Source organism: Abrus precatorius, unplaced genomic scaffold (genome assembly GCF_003935025.1).
Source record: "Abrus precatorius isolate BTA unplaced genomic scaffold, Abrus_2018 Scaffold6, whole genome shotgun sequence".
NCBI classification, from domain to species: Eukaryota; Viridiplantae; Streptophyta; class Magnoliopsida; order Fabales; family Fabaceae; genus Abrus; species Abrus precatorius.
The window spans coordinates 23,579,732-23,601,671 of NW_020874406.1; the positions used below are offsets into that span (position 1 = coordinate 23,579,732).

The window sequence follows — 21,940 nt, forward strand, 5'->3', positions numbered from 1 at the left end:
TCTTACTTTGCATCCATGCGAATACCAATTTTTCTCTTTTTAGAGAGAGAAATAAAAATAAAATACCTAAAATAAGTGGTTATAATATAGTAAAATTTACAAAGATAAGACGGTTAACCATTTGGTGGAGAAATTGTTTACAGATAAATATCACAGCGCATTGGCAACCTATTCATAATTCTGTATTAAGACTCCTCAGTTATTTATAATAATATTTAAAATACCTTTTTATAGCATTTAATTAAAGAACAAAATATTGCAATTGTTTTAGAACTATCCACAGACTATGTTTGTATGGTTTTACCTGCAAGAAAGTTAACGAAGTAAGGGGTAGAGCAATAAAGTTATTGGTAATTCTGCCAATGATCGAATAAATTAGGTAACAAGATAACTAATCCAAAAAATTAATAAACAAAGTCAATCCTATTTCAGAAATATAATATAATAATTTGTACATAGGAAAACATAAAAATTCTTTGTCGTGACCAATTGGTTATATCAGGACATCATTATATTCCTTTATTTTTTCCTGTTAATAAAAATCATAGTTATATACACATCTCATCAAATAATCAGGTAAGTAGAGCTCAATGAGGAGTATAGAAATTATCATTGGAAAGGAGCATCATTAACACGAGAAACTTTGACAGAAATATGCTTGAAAGTAGTCGATTTTTATTAGTGACAGGTACTTAGAATATCTTAAATTTAGCAGACGAATCACACAAGGAAAACAGTGACTTATATTTCGTTTTTGTTTTAAATACTTAAGCTAAGACAGATACACTTCAACACTTCCAGTTTTTATCAATTGGCATACAGGACAAACATTGATCAATCCATCACAGTCCTTACACAAGCACAAGTGTCTACAAGGCATCAACAACATGGAAACCTCCTTTGCCTTGCATGCTCTGCAAGTCAGATTCTCCATACCTTGGCAGTTCTTGTAATTAGAGTTTATAGGCACACCCGGAATGCTCAGGAAGTTATTAGGATCTATATATGAGGCAGTATCATCAACTTCACTGTCTCCAAACCCTTCCTTCCCTTGTTCAACTCCTAGTGAAATCGCCTGCTGCAGATTGTTTTTTAATGCATTGACAACTGACTCATTATACTTTGCTCGGTAGTGCCAGCTTTGTGCTTCAATAGCCACTTGCTTTATTCTTTCCGCCAGCTCCCTATTTTTACGGTTCATGTTCTCTATTTCCACATCTTTTTCTTTTAGCTTCTTACTAATACCTTTCTCAATGGAAGTAAGGAGAGAAGCCATGTGCTTTTGCTTCATGTCTCTTACTCCCTTTGACAATTGTTCCTTCTGTGTAGAAAGAAATTGGAATAACATTTTAAAAAGTGCAAAATAATCGAACCAAGAATCACAAAAAATGACAATTCCGTGATTAAATTATAACTTCTAGTTCTTTTATCTTTGTGCAATAGGAAAACAATCATTTTAAAACTTTCCATTACAATACAAACTCCTGGCTCACTCAAAGAATCACATTTGTGATGGTATATTAAAAATCAAAAAATAATAATAATAGAAAATGAAAGGCCTACCAGCAAAAACCCAAAAATTCTACCCAAAATGACTGCAAATGATATATTTAAAAAGCAAGATATTAGAAGCAAGGTGATAAAGAAAAACCTAAAAAATGTTACCATAAAAGGAAATAATGTTAGTATTTTCCCCCTTTTCCTATCGGCTTAAGCCATGGGCTAGTCCTTTCATACTTTTCTAACAAACAGAAATATCTTGAACATAAAAATCATTTACACCCTAAAGACCTCCCACAACCAACATCACAAAATGAAGAAAAAACATAGAGCTGTATGGATATTACCTGAAGTTTAATATACTGATCCAACTCTTCTTGCTGCCTATCAAGCTCAGTTTTGATGTTGTCACCAAGAGACAATATGATAGATGGTGTGACAGTCATGCTGCCACTTGCAGAAGTAACAGATGAGTTACGCTCATCATCATCATATGAAAGCCTCAATCCTGTTGACACAGGGTTAGGGTTCGGAATACTTGCTAATCGATCAACATCATCTTGACAGACATTATAATTTAAGGAAATTTGAAGCCTCTGTTTTGAGATATCTTCCATTTCCCTGCTTCGTTTGTTAGGATGAATCATGGAGCTGATATGCTCATTTCCAAAGTAATTAACTGGATCAACACCGCATCCAGCTTGTACTGCAAGAGATATTGTATGTTCATCATTCAGTGATGAGGTAAAACTACAGATAAAAAACAAGAACTATTAAAGGAAATACAAATTAATTTAAAAGATTATTTAAGGAACTGCATAAAATGATTATGTGAAACAAATAAAAAATAATTTCTAATTTTGCAACATAAAATAAGAATATCTGAGCTAGAAACAGGACATATAAATAAGAAAAATGTTGGCAACACATCCTAGTTATTGACTAAAATTTATTGAAAACTAGAAAATTATAAAAGAAAAATATTAAATTAGAAGTGAGAAAGAGTGAAACCTACATGTTTTTTGTAGTTTTTAATAACTTTTAACTAATAACTAAGAGTGTGTTAGAAAGAGCATGTTACTAGCATTTCTCATATATTCAATTATCTATTTGTACATCACACATAGTACAATATACATGTAAAGGAAAGGGCCACTTGTTATAAGCATTAAAATGCCATGTCAAGGACCGTTACCATCTTGTGTTTCAAAAATAAAAATATATGAAATCATCAGCATTGATCATGTCCAGCAAAATTAGGTATCACATATTAGCGATGCACACATGCAACAAATGAGACAAGTTCACAACCCACCATACTGTACTTTTCTATTGCTATTCAAAAAAGGAAAGGAGATGCCATCATCATGCCTGTGGCAAAAGGGACTAAGAAAGGATAGAATTGTTGAAAGTACAAGATGCAAAAAGGCACTTGAATAAAAATCTAATAAAATCAAAGGCTTAAACATCAAGGAACATTTGAACCAGACAAATCAAATGCATAAGTTTGACAGCAAGTAACATTGAACACATTGAACCATACAAACATACTCAAATCAAAGGCAAAGGCTCAGGAAAAAACAGAGATACCCTGTTTAACAACCACATTCAAAGGATTCAATGAAAAAAATTATTATTAGATGAGAAAAAAGAAGGAGAAAACTCACAATTTCCAAACAACTGCAATTGATTTGACCCATTAGTTTGTGGCCGAAATTGAGTCTCATCCAGGAAAACAGGAAGAAAGCGATTCCCACTGTTGCTCCCCAACATTATCCCAGGAAATGTGATTGTCCAACTCAACTATGTAGCTTTAAAAGAATATTATTGAAGCTGCCAATTATAATCTACAGGGAGGGGGAAAGGGAAAAAACTCGGCATCAATTTTAAGTTATGAAAAGCTAACATCAACTATTACAGCACCAAAAACATGTCAGCACAATAATTTGAACTATATGGCTTGGAAGGGTAGGGCAGTTGATGCTCTGTAGAAGTACTTCATTAGTTTTTCTATAAAAATTCTTATTTCAGCTGATTTGAGAGGCAGGCTGCAACAATTCTTGGTAATAATTTTCTCGTCTCCTAGTTGTCAATTTAGTAATAGTAATAATAATAATAATAATAATAATCAATATACCAATGCACCTGCAAGTTCAAACAAAAAGATGAAAACAGACAAGTTCCTTCTCAGGGTTGAGTTGCAAATATTTTATAAACTGATATTTGGTAAAAACATAGGCTAACTATAAAGTTGTGCGGTATTTAGTTCAATATGGTAAAATCAAATATTTGAAGATAACAAAATGAATATTAATTTTCAGTGACATCTACACAAAACATTGTGATAAGTACACAGGAAATTTCAGGTAGAACATATGGGAGGAATCAGTTTATAAAATTAACTATATACTTATTACAAGAAAATGAGAAACAAAAGTTCAAAAGAAGTTATTTGCAAGTTCCGTAAACATCAAAAAATATTTTTTGTAGAAAGGAAAAAGAAAGGTTGTATTTGGCCCAGCTTTTTTTGGGCTGCTTCTCTTCTCCTTAAAAGGATTAGTTTGGCCAAACACAAATTAAAGAAGCTCTGGAAAATAAAAGTTGATTTTATTATGATGAAGAATATCCTTGACAAAGCTTCTACAAAAGCTAATTCGAAGAGCTTCTGCTTTTAAGGAGATGAGAAGTCAAAAAGAGTCAGGCAGAATAGTACCTAAATGAAGTTTTTTAGAAGCAAGGTCAAATGTTAACTATATATATCTTGACTTTCCAATATTTAGTATACATAAGAATGCTAACAATCCTTGCAAGCATATTCTGACTTTCAACCAAAATTTTAGAGTTAAAGATGATATATTGACCATAAATCACAAATAAAAGCAATTCATCCCTTGGTCTCTGGGGATCCAAAGACAAAATCCCTGAACTGGTGGCCTAGGGTAGTCATTCATTTACAAAACCAATATTTGTGCAAGTTTTCTGATATAAATGAGTAACATTAGATGTATAACCAATTTTAAAAAAGAAAAAAAAAATGATAAAAACTATACAATGATATGCTTAATCACCCAGAAAAATCAGTTGATATAGGCTTTTTTATCCACTTTTTTTTTTTCGGTAAGTATTACGGCATAGGAAATTAGAAATTAGCACACCTGATTCTATTCCAACACAAGGCCAGGCCAAGATTCTAATTGAAATGGAAGCTACACACGTCCCAAACAAATATGATGATTGTCAATTAAAATTTGAGGCAACAGAGAATTACCTAAACAAGATGTGTAATCAAAACTGAATATTTAGCCCACATGGGTGCAAAAATCAAGATGAAGATCTTAATTCTCAAATGATTTATAACCATGAAAACACTCAGTAACATTTTACTCAGATTAATAAAAAAAAATTAACGAAAAGGCAAATTAAATGTCACGATACACAACAGCACATCACAGCAGGTTAACTTGATATTGAGGACCTTTTTGATTGTTGGTCAGGAGGAAAATGAAAACAGCAAAGCAACCCAACTGTATACACGGAAAATCAGAGACTACAATCTAAAAAGTCCGAAGATTTGTAACATAAAACGATGGAAAAACAATTCAAACAAGAACCCAATAAATACCTTGAGATTAAACTGCTTTCTTACAGAGGAAAAAACAAAAAGATCAAACTGATACGCATCCAAAAGTAACCATTGAGCAAACCGGTCAAAAAAAGAAGGAATTGAGAGATCTGAAATGGAAGGTGAAGAAAGTGGATGGGTGGAAGATGGATATGAATAATGAGTTATGAATAGAATATGGGAAGAAGAAGGAGTGGATGCATAAGAAACGGAGAGACATTATTATTAATTTATTATTGTATTGAAATTTGACACCGTGACTGTACTAATTGTTCTAAGAACAAAACGACAGAATATGTTATTATTTTTTTTAAGAGAAAAAAAAAACTACAGAATGTATGAGTTATTTAGAATTAAAAATCTGAATTATCTAAAGGATGAAAATAATTTTCAAATAAAAATATCAAATTAGCTAATTTTTTAATAAAATTTATTATTTTAAATAATTAAATTTTAAAATCACTATATAATAAATTTTCAATAGTCAAAGTCATTTTAAAATATTATTTTTAATTTTACAAAGAACAAACTTATTATCATAAAAAAATTAGTAGTCATTTACTATTATTATTTCATATAATACTACCAAAATTTATATAATTTATTTTATAATATTTATTCACATTAATTTTATAATATTCAAAAGATAATTAATCTCATGTTATCTCTCAAAAGAAAAATGAGATTGATGATTTATTTGAAATTAATTTAAAATATTTATTTTTAAACTAAGTAAATGAAATATAAAATATAATATATATTTAATTTTTCATCATAAAAAACATAATACTTCTCTAACGCTCAAAGTTACTAAAAAAAATGAATAAATAAAAAATACTGTGTCTCAAGTTAAAGTAGCAATCTGAATTACAATCAACAAATAACATTTTTAAGTAAAATCAATTTTTTTTTTAGTAAAAACAATGACAATAGTTAATGTTATATTTAATTTTGTGAATTTTATTGAATAAAAAATATTTCAAATTATTGTCATTATTATTGTTATATTTAATAACAAAAATATATTATTAAAATTTATATCATTATTATTATATATAATGTTTTTTTTTTCTAATTTTTTGATGGGTTGAATATTACATAATTTACATTGAGGAGAAAGACCCACTTTTTTCCAATGCGCTATTCTCTGCATCATTGTCATGCATGACATAATAAACACAAGTTGTTCTTGCCTTGGTTATTCCGAAATTAAGAAGGGGTAGTTTTTATTTTACACTGAATTGGGGCTTTTAAAGTTATAAAATTGCTTTTATATTTTTAAATAAAAATATTATTTTAATTAAAATATGTGATTTTGAATAATTTATATGCATGTTTTAATTATATTTATTTATTTAAATTTATTTTGGTTAATCTTAAAAGTCATATTCTCCTGCAATTCTAACTGGATTTGCTTTACTTGAATTTGCTTTACTTGAGTTAAAGAAAAGAATATAGCAAAGTGATTAAAATATAGTTAGTTTGAGTTAATTCGGTTCATGTGATTTAAAATAATTGATCTGAATTAATCAAATAAAATTTATATTATTTTAGACTGAATGGTTGAATTATTACTTTTTATTAAAAAAAATACATGGATATAAAAATATGTTTAAAAAATATTAATACTAAATTTTAAAAATATTTTTCATCAAATATTTTTTTCATTAGCATTTGATTAATTTTTCCATTAAATGAAAAATTTATAAGTGTTTTAATTGGTAATTAAGTGAAACTTTTATTATTTTCAATTAATTAAAAATAAAAATAAAGGAAGTTTAGTAATAAAAATATAAAATAAAAAATCTTAAAATTTGAGGTATCAAAAAGTCAGTTAAGGCATCTTATTTTTAAGTGCTTAAAAAAAGTTATCCCTTTAGTATTTATATGTTCATATAAATTGTTTAGCTCTATTTTATGTTTTGGCTCTTTGATGAATCTAAAAACAATATATAATACTGTAACCTCACCCTAAACTATGTTTAAGTTACAATTCGTGGTAGGAAGAATTACAAAATGCAAGATTTATGAATAGTGAAAATAAAATATATTTTACTTTACGTAAAAAATTTGAGTAATAAAAATTAAAATTGAAGAAAATAAAACTTGAATAACAAGTTAATATTATAATAGTATTACAAAATTTTGAACTTGAACGAGGACATGTGCTAACGTAGGTTCATTCATGCTCTTAAGTAATGTTTTTGCTACGTAAATTGATTACTTATGTGTCAAAATTATATCATTACATACAAATTAAGAATTATAGAGTGGGTCATTTTTGTCTATTAATTAAATTTGGATAATCTAGAAAAATTATTAAGATGTACATATTATTAATATATAGGAAAGGTCATCATGCACATGTATTGACAATTTACGTTAAAATCTTGAATAAATTTTAAAATTGAGATTTTAAATATGAATTCAACAAAGAATGCATTAAAACATGATAACATGTTAAAAATTTAAAAAATCTCTTATTAGATTTGTGAAAAGTATATGTATGAAGTTATTATTAATGCCAACCCATATTCACATTTACTTATAAAAAATAATAAAAATATAGATTGCAAGCAACCCTTGAATCAGCCCTTTCTGAACTTGCATGGATTTAGGCTAATGTCCAAACTCATGTTTTTCAATTTCATAATAAATATTTTTTAAAAATGTTGCACATTCTCGTACTCACATATTCATGTAAACTACTTAGCTTAAATTAAAATTTTAAACTAAGTACTTAAGGTACAAGTGAATGAGTTTAAGCAAGTGAATTAGATTATGTTTAAAGTGGGAAAAACTTAAATAATAAGCTAATACTACAATGGTATGCAGATTTGAAATTGAATTGTCTAACGTATGATCATTTACGCACCTAACTATTATTTTTGCTATTATTCGATATTGGAAGTAAATGATTAATTATATGTCAACATTATATTATTACAACTACACTAAGAATTATAAAATGGTTAATTTTGTACAATGAATATCAAGCTAATATATAATGGTACTATAAAATTTTCAAATGAATTAGAACACATGTCCCGAGTCTAACGTAGGTTCATTCATTTATGCTCCTAACTATTGTTCTCACTTTTCCTCGTTATTACTTATATGTCAAAACTATGTTATTACATACAAACTAAGAATTATAAAATGATCAATCTTATATATTGATACTGGATTATCTAGAAATTTAAAAAAAAGAGACATGTTTATTATTATTCTTAAATATTTATTGTTAATTTAGATAAATTTTATCTAAAATGTTTTTTTATTTCTTATAATTATATAAGGATATTAATTAAAATAGAACAGACACTTTCAAATTGTCTTATTTAACTTGGGTCAAAATTAGTTAAAACAAGTCCACTCAATTTTTTTAATTTTATAATAAATATTAAGAAACTATTTAGGGTTCAATTTCAACCTCGCAACCATCGAACCTTCTCCCAACAGCATTGCTTTTGCCCATAGCCTTCATGATTTAAGTCAATAAAATACTGATTTATACGAGTTTTATTATTTTTATATATATTTTTAAGTTTTTAATATATAAAAAAGTGTATCTAACATTTTTTTTATTGGAAATATGAATCTAACTTGACAACTTAAACTTATAGCTTTTGTTATATAAATTTATTAAATTTAACAAAACTTATTAAAATCATGATTAAATAAATATACTGAAATATATTAAAATATAATTTAAATGTCTGTTAATTGTTAATTCAGCTATTCTTTTAGTGTAAGTTCAAATTAAGAAAATAAAATTACCATGTCCAAGAACGTCAGCATATCATCCAAGACTGCCATATCGGGAGGCGTTCGTAAGAATGTGGATTGGTTTCAATCAATTTGATAAATTTAGAGAGTCAAAATAAATTAGGTCACTTTAATTTATTTGTTTAAGTTTGAATTTAATCAAATTAAAACAAGATATACATTTTATAAATATTTAAAATTTGTCATATAATTATTTAAAGTAGTCAGATTTTTCTTCTTCTTTCTGCTTTCTCTTTCAAACGTGACTTTATTTCAGTTTAGACTATTTAAATCAATTAATTTAGATCAATTAGCAAAAGTTATCTAAACTTTAGTAATTAATAAGTAGTATAAATTTTAAAGCAAAATTTTCAATTCAAAATTTATATATATAAACTTTTTTTACTAATAAAAAAGTAATCTTACCATATGAACATTTTAACTAAAAAATATTATATTTCGTAAAAGTGTAATATATATATATATAAACTTTGTTAACTCAAAATCTCATGTTATATATAACTTGATAAATCCAACAAAACCAAGGCATTATTTATTCGGATTTAACATTATTAGAATTGATGAGAGCCGACAGGATTAGTAGGTAGCCTATAAGAGAGGTCAAAATTAGTTGGTACCCTTTGAGGGGATGCTAAGCCATTTTAGGTACTGAGCTACCTCACCTCCTTTAATTCAGGGATACCTTACCTTAGAACCTACAACCTTCCTACCAATTAGGAACACTATTTATTTATATATATATATATATATACTCTATAGTTAGGGATTTGTATAATTATTTATAGTCTTTATTTAACAATGTTTATTATTTTCTCTAATATAATCACGTTATATTAGTTAATAATACGAGAATCTAAATTATTTAATTATCTTACTCCACCACCGACTTGCTAAGTTACAACGAGCTTCATCAAACTTGTTCTTCTGATCATTACTATCTTATTAAAAAATATATTATATTATGTCATTTATTTATTTTTTTAAAAAGGTGAATTGTTAGTAGAGAAAACGGAGTAAACGAGTGAGGGCACCATTAAAGTGGTTGTTGACCAAAACGGTGTGCATTTAAAATATGGGACTGAAAAAGAATTTTATTTCCACAACACACAAAAATTTCCACTTAATTGGTTCACACACAAACCAAGAATGTTCAAAATGGTTGGTTCCTCGCTTTTGCCTAAGAATAGTTCTGGGTCTACCTTTTTGCAGAGGCTGCTGAATGCAACACCGTAGAGCATCGTTACGTTTCTAACTTGTTTTATTATAATTTAAGAGTTTGGCCCACTGAATGGAGATTGCGAGACTAAATAAACTTTATTTTATTTTATTCAAATTTGTGTTATGGTTGAAAATTGACTCAGACTAAAAAATAAAAAATTTATATTTTACTTTATTTTTAAAAACAAAAAATAATTAAACATACTCTAAATGTCTCAAATTTAATTTTACTAAAATCAACTTTTGTATTAAAGTGGTGAATGCATTCGAATCGGCTGCAAACTCGAAATAATCTTTTCCTCTCAGTTGTTACCGTGTTTAGAGCGTTACGTTAATTTTTAAACATATTTTAAATGAGTATCATTATTAGGAACTTTTAAAATATCAGATATAATTTTAGGAAATTATAAAGAAAGTAAAGTTTTCTTAAAATAAACGCTATCATAATGCACGTTAAATGGACTTGTCTAAAAAAATGTAACTAATTTAAATTTAATTGTAAACAAAGCTAAAACACACACGTACACGATTGAGAGAGTTTAATTTTAATATAATTATATAATCAGTTAGTTAAAATACATCATAAATATCTTAAATTATTTATTATAAAAATTAATAATTTTTATTAACGTAACAACACATAACAGACGATATTAGAGTTCGTTGTGCGTGTGTTTTGGGTTTTGTTAAGATATGTTAATTCATGTATTAAATTTAAATATTTATATTGGTTAACAATTTTTTATAAAATTGGTAAATATAATTATTGATTTAAAATGTTTATAACATTTCAGTATAATATAGAATACATTGGTTTTTAAATCTTGGAAAAATTATAGGATCCAATTGAATTTTTCTAATTTTTATTTTTATTTTTCTCTATGATTTTAAATGGATTTGTCCCATTTGGCACAATATCTATTTGAAAAACTTCAAAGCTAGCGCCAGCGCAAACGATTGTGACACAAATTTTGGTTCTAGATTCTACTCAATTGATAGAGCAATTTTCAAATGAAAGACGAACACCCAAAGGTAATAAAGAACCCCACATGCAATCAAATTCAACGTTTTGAAATAAGGTTACATGAACTTTATCCCTATTAATTCAAAACTTCCATTCATGTATAGCTTAATCTCGACGAAATTTTTTATATTTCTGCAATTAACTCTTAATAAAGTTATAAGCCCAATTGATACAATGTGTATTGATTATTATTTAATCTATTTCCACGAATAATAACAAGTAGATGATGAGAAAATAAATTAAAGAGATAGCATGAGTGCCTTAAGAGGAAACAACGAGGAACCACAATCTTAAAGGCTGATGATATGACACAATGATTTGAAAAGAATGCACCATACCTCAATTTGCATAGAACAAAGTAGAAATTCATGAACACTTGTAACCACTTGCAGCACAGAGGTCACTTACCAAACCAAAGTATGGTCATGAGGTTAAGCAAGTGGCCCAACACCATTCAATTGCAACCTAACCACTGGAATTCTTCATGTTTTTGTCCTCCACAAAGAAAAACACAATGGTTTCATTAATGGTGTCTGAAAACTTGTTAAAAGCAAGCAAGTAAAGCTTCAATTAAATTAGTTTAATTAGAACATGAATATGGTCTAAAGTCAGAAAAACTTAATTAGAGGAAAGTATAAAACTTGAAATATCTTTAGAAATAGAAAACATAAAAAAATCCTGTTTAGTTTCAAGAAATATTTGAAAGATTTTCATGATACAAGTTTTCTAAAATTAACATTTGCATAAAATCATTTTAGGATCTTGAAATTTCATGATTCTCACATAATACATAATGAACAAATTGACTAACCTCTGTCCATTGTTAAGGAAATAGATGAATCTTGATACCTTTAAATTTCCTCAGATAAAATCGATTTCTACCTCCTTGGCTTACCCTCTTATTCTCTCTACGTTATTGATGGTGAGGGAAGAGAAAATACGTCACAGTTAGGAAGAAGACCCGTTTCACAGTTTTTTAATTAATTCGTTCTAAAACCGCTATCTTCATCAAATAGTAATTATTTAATATATATGAAACAACTTCTCATTTACTCAATTATAATTTAGCCCTTAATAATTTAATTAATTACTTATTAGTCCCTAGACAAGTCACATGCTCCTCACATGAGATATTTAAAGTTTTACATTCTCTCACTTGACTTATGTGACATTATCCAATATCATGGTCTAATAAATAAAAGATTAAATCATCATAATGCGCATTGTCATAACTAAATCATTGCATACATTGAGAATTAGGAATAAGAACTAATTTGAGTTATGGCGGTCGTACATCACTTAATCGATATAGTTCCTTCATGTACTACAAATCAGTCTTCTCCTTAACATGACCAATAAGTGAGAAGTACAAAATTGGTCAAACATAATGTCTTTATTCAACACGATACCTATTTACATCATTATAATACAATTATGCATGCATATAAGAAAACAAGTAATAAAAAACATATCCATAAATGAGCTCAGAGTATCAAGTGCATAATACATAAAATGTAATCATTACATCTAACAATAATCATAAACAATAATGCCTATATTTTCAACATGCTCAATAAATGTCTTGGGCAGTAACCCTTTTGTCAAAGGGTCAGCTATCATAAGGTTTGTGCTAATATGTTCTATTGACAATCTATGTTTTTGTACTTCATCTTTCACAGAAAAGTACTTAATCTCAATATGCCTAGCACCCTTAGAATACTTGTCATTCTTAGAAAAAAAAAATACTATTGCAGAATTATCACAATAAATTTTCAACGGCCTAGCAATACTGTCGACTATTCTAAGTCCTGAAATAAAATTCCGCAGCTAGTTAGCCTGAACTGTAGCCTCAAAACATGCTACAAACTCAGCTTCCATGGTAAACGCAGCAACAACTGATTGCTTTGCACTCTTCCATGATACCGCTCCTCCAGCTAAGAGAAACACATAGCCAAGAGTGGACTTTCTTGTATCCACACATCCAGCAAAATCCAAATCTGAATACCCAATCACCTCAAGGTGATCAGATCTTCTATATGTAAGCATGTGTTCTTTCATTCCCTGTAGGTATCTCTAGACCTTCTTCGCAGCTTTCCAGTGATCCAATCCAGGATTACTCTGGTATCTACCCAACATCCCAACTGCAAAGCTTATATCTGGCCTGGTACAGGTCTGAGCATACATAATACTCCCAACAACAGATGCATACGGAATTGTTTCCATCTGTTTCCGTTCCAAATCATTCTTGGGACATTGTGCAAGACTGAACTTGTCTCCTTTCTGAATTGGAACGGGTGATGCTGAACACTTTTTCATTCTGAATCTCTCTAGTACTTTGTTGATATATGCTTTCTGAGACAAACCTAATAGTCCTTGTGATCTATTCCGAAATATTTCTATCCCTATCACATAGCTTGCCTCACCCATATCTTTTATTTCAAAGTTACTAGAAAGAAACTTCTTAGTCTTATGTAAAAGACCAAGATCATTAGCTGTAAGCAAGATATCATCAACATACAGGACTCGAAATATGAACTTACTCCCACTGATCTTTAGATATATACACCGATCAACAGTATTTTTCTTAAATCTAAAGGATACAACGGTATCATTGAACTTTATATACCATTGACGAGAAGCTTGCTTGAGTCTGTATATTGATTTCTTTAATTTGCACACCATGTGTTCCTTTTCTTCAACTGAGAATCTCATTGGTTAATCTATATAAACATTTTCTTCTAAATCTTCATTGAAAAAGACAGTTTTCACATCCATCTGGTGTAATTCCAAGTCATAATAGGCTACCCGTGTCATGATAATCCTAAAGGAATCCTTTTGTGAGACAGGTGAAAATGACTCTTTATAGTCAATGCCGCCTTTTTGAGTAAAACATTTAGCAACAAGTTTGGCCTTGTAAAGTTCAAGATTTCCATGAGAATCACGTTTGGTCTTGAAGATCCACTTACAACCAATTCTCTTACAACTTTCTGGCAATTCTACAAGGTCCCAAACACCATTCTGTTCTGTTGATTCTAACTCTTCTTTCATGGCATCTAACCATTTATTAGAATTATTACAACTTATGGCTTGGGAAAATGAAACTGGATCATTATCATTAATGCTTAAGTCAGCTTCTGACTCTTGTAGATATACCACATAATCATTTGGAATAGCAGGTCTTTTTTTTTTTGAGACATCCTTAATGCTATTTCTTGTAGTTCTTCTACAATAAGTTCATTGTGAATCACTGGTTCAGTGTTTTTTTGCTCTTCTTCATTATGTTGTGGTGTAGTAATAAGAGGAACAACAACTCTACTGCTAGAAGCGAAGCACAAGTTATAAGAACCTGTATTCTAACTTATTTAATTTTCACATTTTGTGGATTCGTACTCCCACTGATTTCACCATTCTCAATAAACTTGGCATTTCCAGTTCCAATAATTCTTGTACTATGATTAGGGCAGTAAAATCTAAACCCCTTGGACTTTTCTGGATAACCAATGAAATATCCATTGATTGTTCTTGCATCCAATTTCTTTTCTTGTGGATTATAAACCTTTATTTCTGCCTGACAACCCCAAACATGCAGGTGTCTCAAACTAGGAATCCTACCAGTCCAAAGTTCAAAAGATGTCTTTGGAACTGCCTTACTAGGAACCCTGTTCAACAAATACATGGCAGTTTTCAAGGCATACATCTACAAAGATGAGGGTAAAGAAGAATTAATTAACATGCTTCTAACCATATCCATTAATATTCTATTACGCCTTTCTGATACACCATTTTGATGTGGTGTACCTGGCATTGTGTATTGAGCATAAATACCATGTTTCTCAAGGAGTTTAGCAAATGGACCTGGGTGCTGCCCAGTTTCATCATACTTTCTGTAATACTCACCACCTCTATTAGATCTAACAACTTTCACCCTTCTGTCTAATTGCCTTTCCATTTCATTCAAGTAGATTTCCAAGGCATCTACTACTTGAGATTTCTCATACAGCAAATAGACATAACTATAACAGGAATAGTCATCAATAAAGGTGATAAAGTACCTCTCTTTCTTGAAGGAATTAACATCAAAAGGTCCACAAATATCAGTGTATACAATTTCAAGAAGCTGGGTACTTCTTGTGGCTCCTTTCCTTGTGTGTTTTGTTTGCTTTCCTTTTATACAATCCACACAGACATTTAGGTCAGTAAAATCTAAGTCTAGAAAGACTCCACCTTTTACTAGTCTTTCCATTCTTTCCCTGGAGATATGACCTAAATGTCTATGCCACAAGTAAGCAGAACGTTCATTCACTAAACTACGTTTAGTGCCAATACTATGATGTAGAGTTAAGAGAGTTTCAACATACAAACCATCTAAATTTAATTTATATAAACCATCACAAAGAGTACTAGTACCAATGAGATAACTATATTTAAATAAACTAAAATATCCATTCTCAAAATTAAAAGAGTATCCAGTAACATCAAGTTTAGATAATGAAACTAAATTCTTAGATATACTAGGTACATAAAGAGTCTCTACTAAATCTAAATGATGTCCAGTGTCAAGAATCAAGTGATAAGTCTCGACAGCCTCCACTGGACCTTTCACTCTATTCCCTATAAACATGAACCTTTCATTTGGGTTTATGGCTTGGATCAAATGGAATCCCTGCATTGTGTTAGAAACATGAGTTGTACATCCAGAATCAATCCACCAGGTATTATGTGAAACTTCAATTAAGTTTGATTCGTAACATACATAAGCATTGAGCTTACCCTTTTTCTCAAACTAAGCTTTCCGTTTCAGACAATTCTTCTGAAAATGACCAGATTTTCCACAGAAATGACATTTATCTCTATCATTATTCTTCTAGATTTGTGCAGAGGCCTCATTAATCTTCAATGGCCCTTCGCCCTTATCATGCTTCTTTACAACTTTCTTTCCAGCTCCTTGATGCCCTTTATGGCTTACATAATGGATTGAATGACTTCCTTGATTCTTAAGCCGTGTTTCCTCCTGAACTAACATATTGTACAATTCATGCACATTCCATTTATCTTTCATGGCATTATAGCTTACTTAGAATGACCCATACTCAATCGGTAATGAGTTAAGAATAAACTGAGCAAGGAAGCTTTCATCCACAGTTATGCCTAAGGTCTTAAGTCTTGTAGCAATATTCGTCATTTCAACGACATGCTCATGTATAGTATGTGAACCATCAAAACTCATATTGGTTAGTGTACTCATTAATGTCCCTGCAAGAGACTTGTCAGCAGTTTGGGAACGCTCTTCCATATTTTTCATAAATTGTTTTTCACTTTCAGTTTTAGAAAGAGCAGTCCTTATATTTTCTGCTACACTCATTCGCATGAACATCAGGCTAAGTCTGTTTGATCTTTTCCAAGCTTTATAATGGGTCTTTTCTTCATTGCTTCTAGTATCGATAATAGCAGTAGGTTTCTCTTCCTGAAGAGCAAGATCAAGGTCCAAAACACCAATATGAAATTGAACTTGTTCACTCTAGTTAGAGAAGTTAAGCCCATTAAAAATTGGTACAGAAGAAATGCTAGAGTGCGAAATATTGAGAACATTTACTGCATAATTAAAACATACATAACTGTTTTGAGACATAAATACACACACTACACATACAAAACATTCTACCATTTAATGTATATTAATGTTCTCCTTTGGGTGATATATCAGAATACATAACATTTAATGATGGTAACAATACACAATCAGTCACCAATAAAACATGTACCAATTAAAAGATCTAATACCTTTGGGTATATAAATAAATTAATGGCATATACAAATTACCTACAATTATTCTCATTAATTATAAGAACAATTAATCAACCTTTGGGTGATTCAGAAATGTCTCATAACAATGAATTTCAATACATACCTATAAACCAATAATAAAATATTTAGCATCCATTATCCTATAGGTATTTGAAATAAATTATCATCAATTTTGGAATTAAATAAAATTTATAAATTTTGACCACTTTGGTGATTAACAAAATTCATCACCTACTATAATTCCAAAACAAATTGATTTTTAACCACAATGATCATCTAATGAACTTTTAAATTGTACAACAATTGGCAACTAGCAATTAGCAATTAATCAATAATGAAATTATACTGCTATTGGCAATCAATTAATTTCATAAGCAAATTCCAGTACCTATGTCATTCTATCAAATACTGTGCAGGTAAAATAGCATCTTACAGCTTCTTTTAAAACATAACAATAAAATAATGATAATATTAATATTGCACATTACAGATAATTGACAATTAACCAATTATGATTTGTACGACAATTTGCAATCGGTAGTCAATCAATCATAAAATTGTGAAATCATACTGCACATGCCAATTAATATTTCCTAAAGTAAATTCTATTATTTTAATACCAATAGAATACATGTTACGCTCGGCAATTTAGGGTCATCGATATACGATAATTGAATACATAATAATGCAAATAATAACATTTAATGAGTTATTTGTTGTAAAATTTCACGCAGTCGTACTTGGAGGACAATGTCGATTTCAAATATACAATCATAGGTTCATACGTGAATTGGAAACTTGAATTCTCAATTTTTAAAATTAGGGTTCATATTAATTGGGAAAAGATATTTATGGAGAATCACAATTTCACAACCAAAATGCTCTAATATCATATGAAAGATTTTCATGATACAAGTTTTCTAAAATTAACATTTGCAGAAAACCATTTTAGGATCTTGAAATTCCATGATTCTCACATAATACATAATGAACATAATAGGAAATAAAATATTTGTTGTACGCATAATTATTATTAGTCATATTAAGGGTGATTTGCTGTATCTTTAATCAAGTTGTCCAGAGAGATATTACAGGCACAATCTTAGGGATTTATAGGCATATGTTTAGGAAACCTGATACCAAAATAGAGCAGGGTATCGTGTATATATGAATGATCCTTGTATGTGAATAACACACAAAAATTCTTCCATAATTTATTATGGCATCAGAGCTAGGTTCTGAGAAAGAGAAATTTGTAGAAATACCTGGGGTGGTGAAGAAGAAGTCATCTCTATATGACCTGAATTCAAACGACAATCCAAGTAGCATAATCACCCAAGTTCAACTGCGGGGTGAAAATTATGAAGAATGGGCAAAAGCTGTGAGAACCTCGTTACGTGCACGACGTAAATGGGGGTTTGTGGATGGCACTGTGAAGCAGCCGGATGAAGACTCACCAGAAATTGAGGATTGGTGGACCGTGCAATCTATGGTAGTGTCTTGAATCCTAAACACCATCGAAACTTCTCTGCGTTCTACTATTTCCTATAGGGAGAACGCAAAGGAACTGTGGGATGACATTAAAGAACGTTTTTCAGTTGTGAATGGACCAAGGATTCAACAACTAAAATTAGAACTGGCTGAATGCAAACAACAAGGGATGACCATGGTGAACTACTATGGAAAGCTCAAGAGGTTATGAGATAAGCTGAAAAATTACCAGCAGATACCAACATGCACATGTGAAGGGTGCAAATGTGACATCAAGGCAAAATTAGAGAGATGAAGGGAAGAAAAGAAGGTACATCAATTTTTGATGGGATTAGACGACGTGTTGTATGGAATGGTTCGCTCAAATCTTCTTGCAACCGATCCATTACCAACATTGAATAGAGTGTATTCCATCTTGATACAAGAAGAACGCGTGAAGGCCATTGTTAGAACCAAGGAAGAAAAGAAAGAGATTATTGGTCTGGTTGTACAAACCGGTGGAGGGACGAGAGGACGTGGAGACACAAAAGACAAAGGAATAGTCTGTTCAAACTACAATCGAACGGGCCATGATACCATGAGTTGTTTCCAACTTGTTGGATATCCAGATTGGTTGAGTGATAGGCCATGTCATGAAGGAAAAGGAGTTGCTTGCATGAAAGGGCAACAACAAGGATGTGGTATAAACTCTGGACGCGGCAGAGGTGTGCGAGCAAATACTGCTCAAGTAGTTGTTAAAAGAGCACCTGAGCCAGCGACAGAGGTAGACAATGGAGGCTTGATGGGGTTGAGCACAGAACAATGACAAACATTGGTAGAGATCTTGAATAATTAGAAGGGAAATGTCAATGAAAGAATGACATGTAAAGAAACTTGGATCATTGATACAGGGGCTTCCAACCACATGACAGGAAATTTGAAATCACTTCAAGAATTGAAAAATGTACAAGGATGTCCGTGGGACTTTCAGATGGACAAAAAGTTGTTGTGACTAAAAAGGGAACAACAACACTTGAAGGAGGGCTGAAAATGAACAACGTGTTATATGTGCCTAAATTAAACTGTAGCTTGATATCTGTGACCCAGTTGATAGATGAGACAAACTGTATAGTGCAGTTCACTAATTCTTTGTGTGTAATGCAGGACTGCACTTCGAGGATGCTGATTGGATTGGGTAAACGAATAGATGAGCTCTACTATTTCAAAGGAATTCGTCATGAGAAAGCCTTTAAAGTTGATCCTGTGATATCACTTGATCTCTAGCATAGGCGAATGGGGCATCCCTCTTTGAAGATTACTGAATTAGTCTCAAATACAAGTAGCAAGAATAATAACCATGGAAATAAGGCATTCGATGTGTGCCAAAGGGCTAAGCAAACTAGAGATAGTTTTTCTTTAAGCAATCATAAAGCCGCGAGTGCGTTTGAACTGGTTCATTGTGACTTATGGGGACCTTATAAAACTTTCTTCATTTGGTGCTTATTATTTTTTAACTATAGTGGATGATTGTTCTCGAGCAATTTGGATTTTTTTGTTGTTAGATAAAAAGGAAGCTCCTCATGCCTTAATGAACTTCATTGCTTTAATAGAGAGACAATTTGAAAAGCAGGTTAAGATGATTTGAAGCGATAATGGAATAGAATTTACATGTTTGAGAACACAATTTCTTGAACGTGGAATCGTGTTTCAAACATCATGCACTGGAACGCCTCAACAAAATGGACGAGTTGAAAGAAAACATAAACACATACTCAATGTCGCTTAAGCGTTGAGGTTTCAAGGTAATCTTCCTATTTCTTTTTGGGGTGAATGTATTCTGATTGCAGGATATTTGATAAATAGGACACCGACACCTTTGCTGAATGGAAAAACCCCTTATGAGGTGCTGAATGGGAAACCACCTTCCTATGATCATCTTAGAGTATTTGGATCTCTATGCTACACTCATAACCAAGGAAGGAAGGGAGATAAATTTGCCACTGGAAGCAAGAAGTGCGTTTTTGTGGGCTACCCACACAAAAAGAAAGGATAAAAATTGTTTGACTTGGACACCAACACTTATTTTGTATCAAGAGATGTTGATTTTTTTTAGGCAGAATTTCCTTTTGGAGAGAACATTGACAGGTCCAGCAGTAAACCAATAACCGACATGCAGAATTGAGAGGCCAATTTTGACACTGAAAGTGCTGACAATAAGCAGCTCGCGACCACTAAGGTGGCAGGCAGTAAAACACGCATTGCAATAAGGGAGTACCAGTCTTGAGGATACACAACATGCTGTAATTTATGGTGCAATTAATGCACAACCAGAAAATGAGGAGCAATTTGGGCGAGGCAAGCGTATTAGAGTTCCCTCTGTAAAGCTTTGAGATTACGTGACCAATACAGTGAGAGCATCAAGGAGTCCATCTAATTGTTCACCCACTCCACAGCAACAATCAAAGGTGCTATATCCTATCGCTCATTATGCTAACTGTAAAAAATTTTCATTGAAGCATTGTAGGTTTCTTGAATCCGTGACAATGGAGAAAAAGCCAATGACATTTGGAGAAGCAGTAAAAGATAACAGATGGCGGTCAGCAATGCAATAAGAAATACAAGCACTTGAAGATAATAATACATGGACGATGTGCCCCTACCAACACAAAAAAGGGCACTAGGATGCAAGTGGGTCTATAAAATCAAGTATCATTCCAATGGAAACATAGAAAGGTTTAAAGTTTGGTTGGTTATTCTTGGAAATCATCAAATTGAAGGCATCAATTACAACAAAACTTTTGCTCTAGTGGCAAAAATGGTCACCATGCAAATTGTTCTTGCGGTCGCTGCTGCAAAGAGCTGGAAACTTCACCAAATGGATGTACACAATGCGTTCCTACATGGTGATTTGCAAGAAGAGATCTACATGAAATTTCCACCAGGCTTTCGCTCATCTCATTCAGGGATGGTTTGTAAACTTCACAAATTATTGTATGGGTTAAAGCAAGCCCCACTTTGCTGGTTTTCTAAACTATCTTGGGCTCTCAAAGCATACGGTTTCCAGCAGTCTTACTCAGATTATTCTTTGTTCACACTTCATGATAAAGACATACAACTGGTGGTTCTAGTGTATGTTGATGATTTGATTATATGTGGAAATGATCATGACTCCATACAGTGTTTCAAAGATTACTTGAGCAGATGCTTTCATATGAAAGATTTGGGTAAGTTAAAATATTTCTTAGGAGTGGAAGTTGCTAAATCACCTGCAGGTATTTTTCTATGTCAGAGAAAATATGCTCTAGATATTATTAGTGAGGCTGGCTTACTTGGGCCGAAACTAGCCAGTACCCCACTCGAACAAAATCATCATCTTGGTCTTGCCAATGGCGAGCTTATTACTAATCCCGATTGCTATCGCAGGTTGGTAGGATGCCTCATCTACTTATGTTTCACTAGACCTAAATTATCGTATTGCGTTTATGTTCTTTTCCAGTTCATGCAACAACCG

General features: G+C 31.1%; 2 protein-coding genes across 3 annotated transcripts; both read right to left on the bottom strand.

The window, feature by feature from the left end:
* Positions 1-611: 611 nt before the first annotated feature.
* Positions 612-5,343, bottom strand: LOC113868933 (probable BOI-related E3 ubiquitin-protein ligase 3). 2 transcript variants are annotated; one of them, XM_027504938.1, is made up of 4 exons: positions 5,123-5,343; positions 3,168-3,347; positions 1,848-2,206; positions 664-1,321 (listed from the first exon to the last, which is right to left on the bottom strand). In XM_027504938.1, the coding sequence occupies exons 2-4, from the start codon at positions 3,271-3,273 to the stop codon at positions 773-775; spliced, it is 1,014 nt and encodes a 337-aa protein (XP_027360739.1). In that variant the 5' UTR covers positions 3,274-3,347; positions 5,123-5,343; the 3' UTR covers positions 664-772. The 2 variants fall into 2 exon arrangements, with proteins under 2 accessions (XP_027360740.1, XP_027360739.1); XM_027504939.1 differs by having other exon boundaries at positions 612-1,321; positions 1,848-2,250; positions 3,168-5,343.
* A 10,884-nt stretch (positions 5,344-16,227) lies between these two features.
* LOC113870431 lies at positions 16,228-16,818 on the bottom strand. The gene is made up of 2 exons (XM_027507023.1): positions 16,804-16,818; positions 16,228-16,671 (listed from the first exon to the last, which is right to left on the bottom strand). The coding sequence occupies exons 1-2, from the start codon at positions 16,816-16,818 to the stop codon at positions 16,228-16,230; spliced, it is 459 nt and encodes a 152-aa protein (XP_027362824.1).
* Between the last annotated feature and the right edge of the window lie 5,122 nt (positions 16,819-21,940).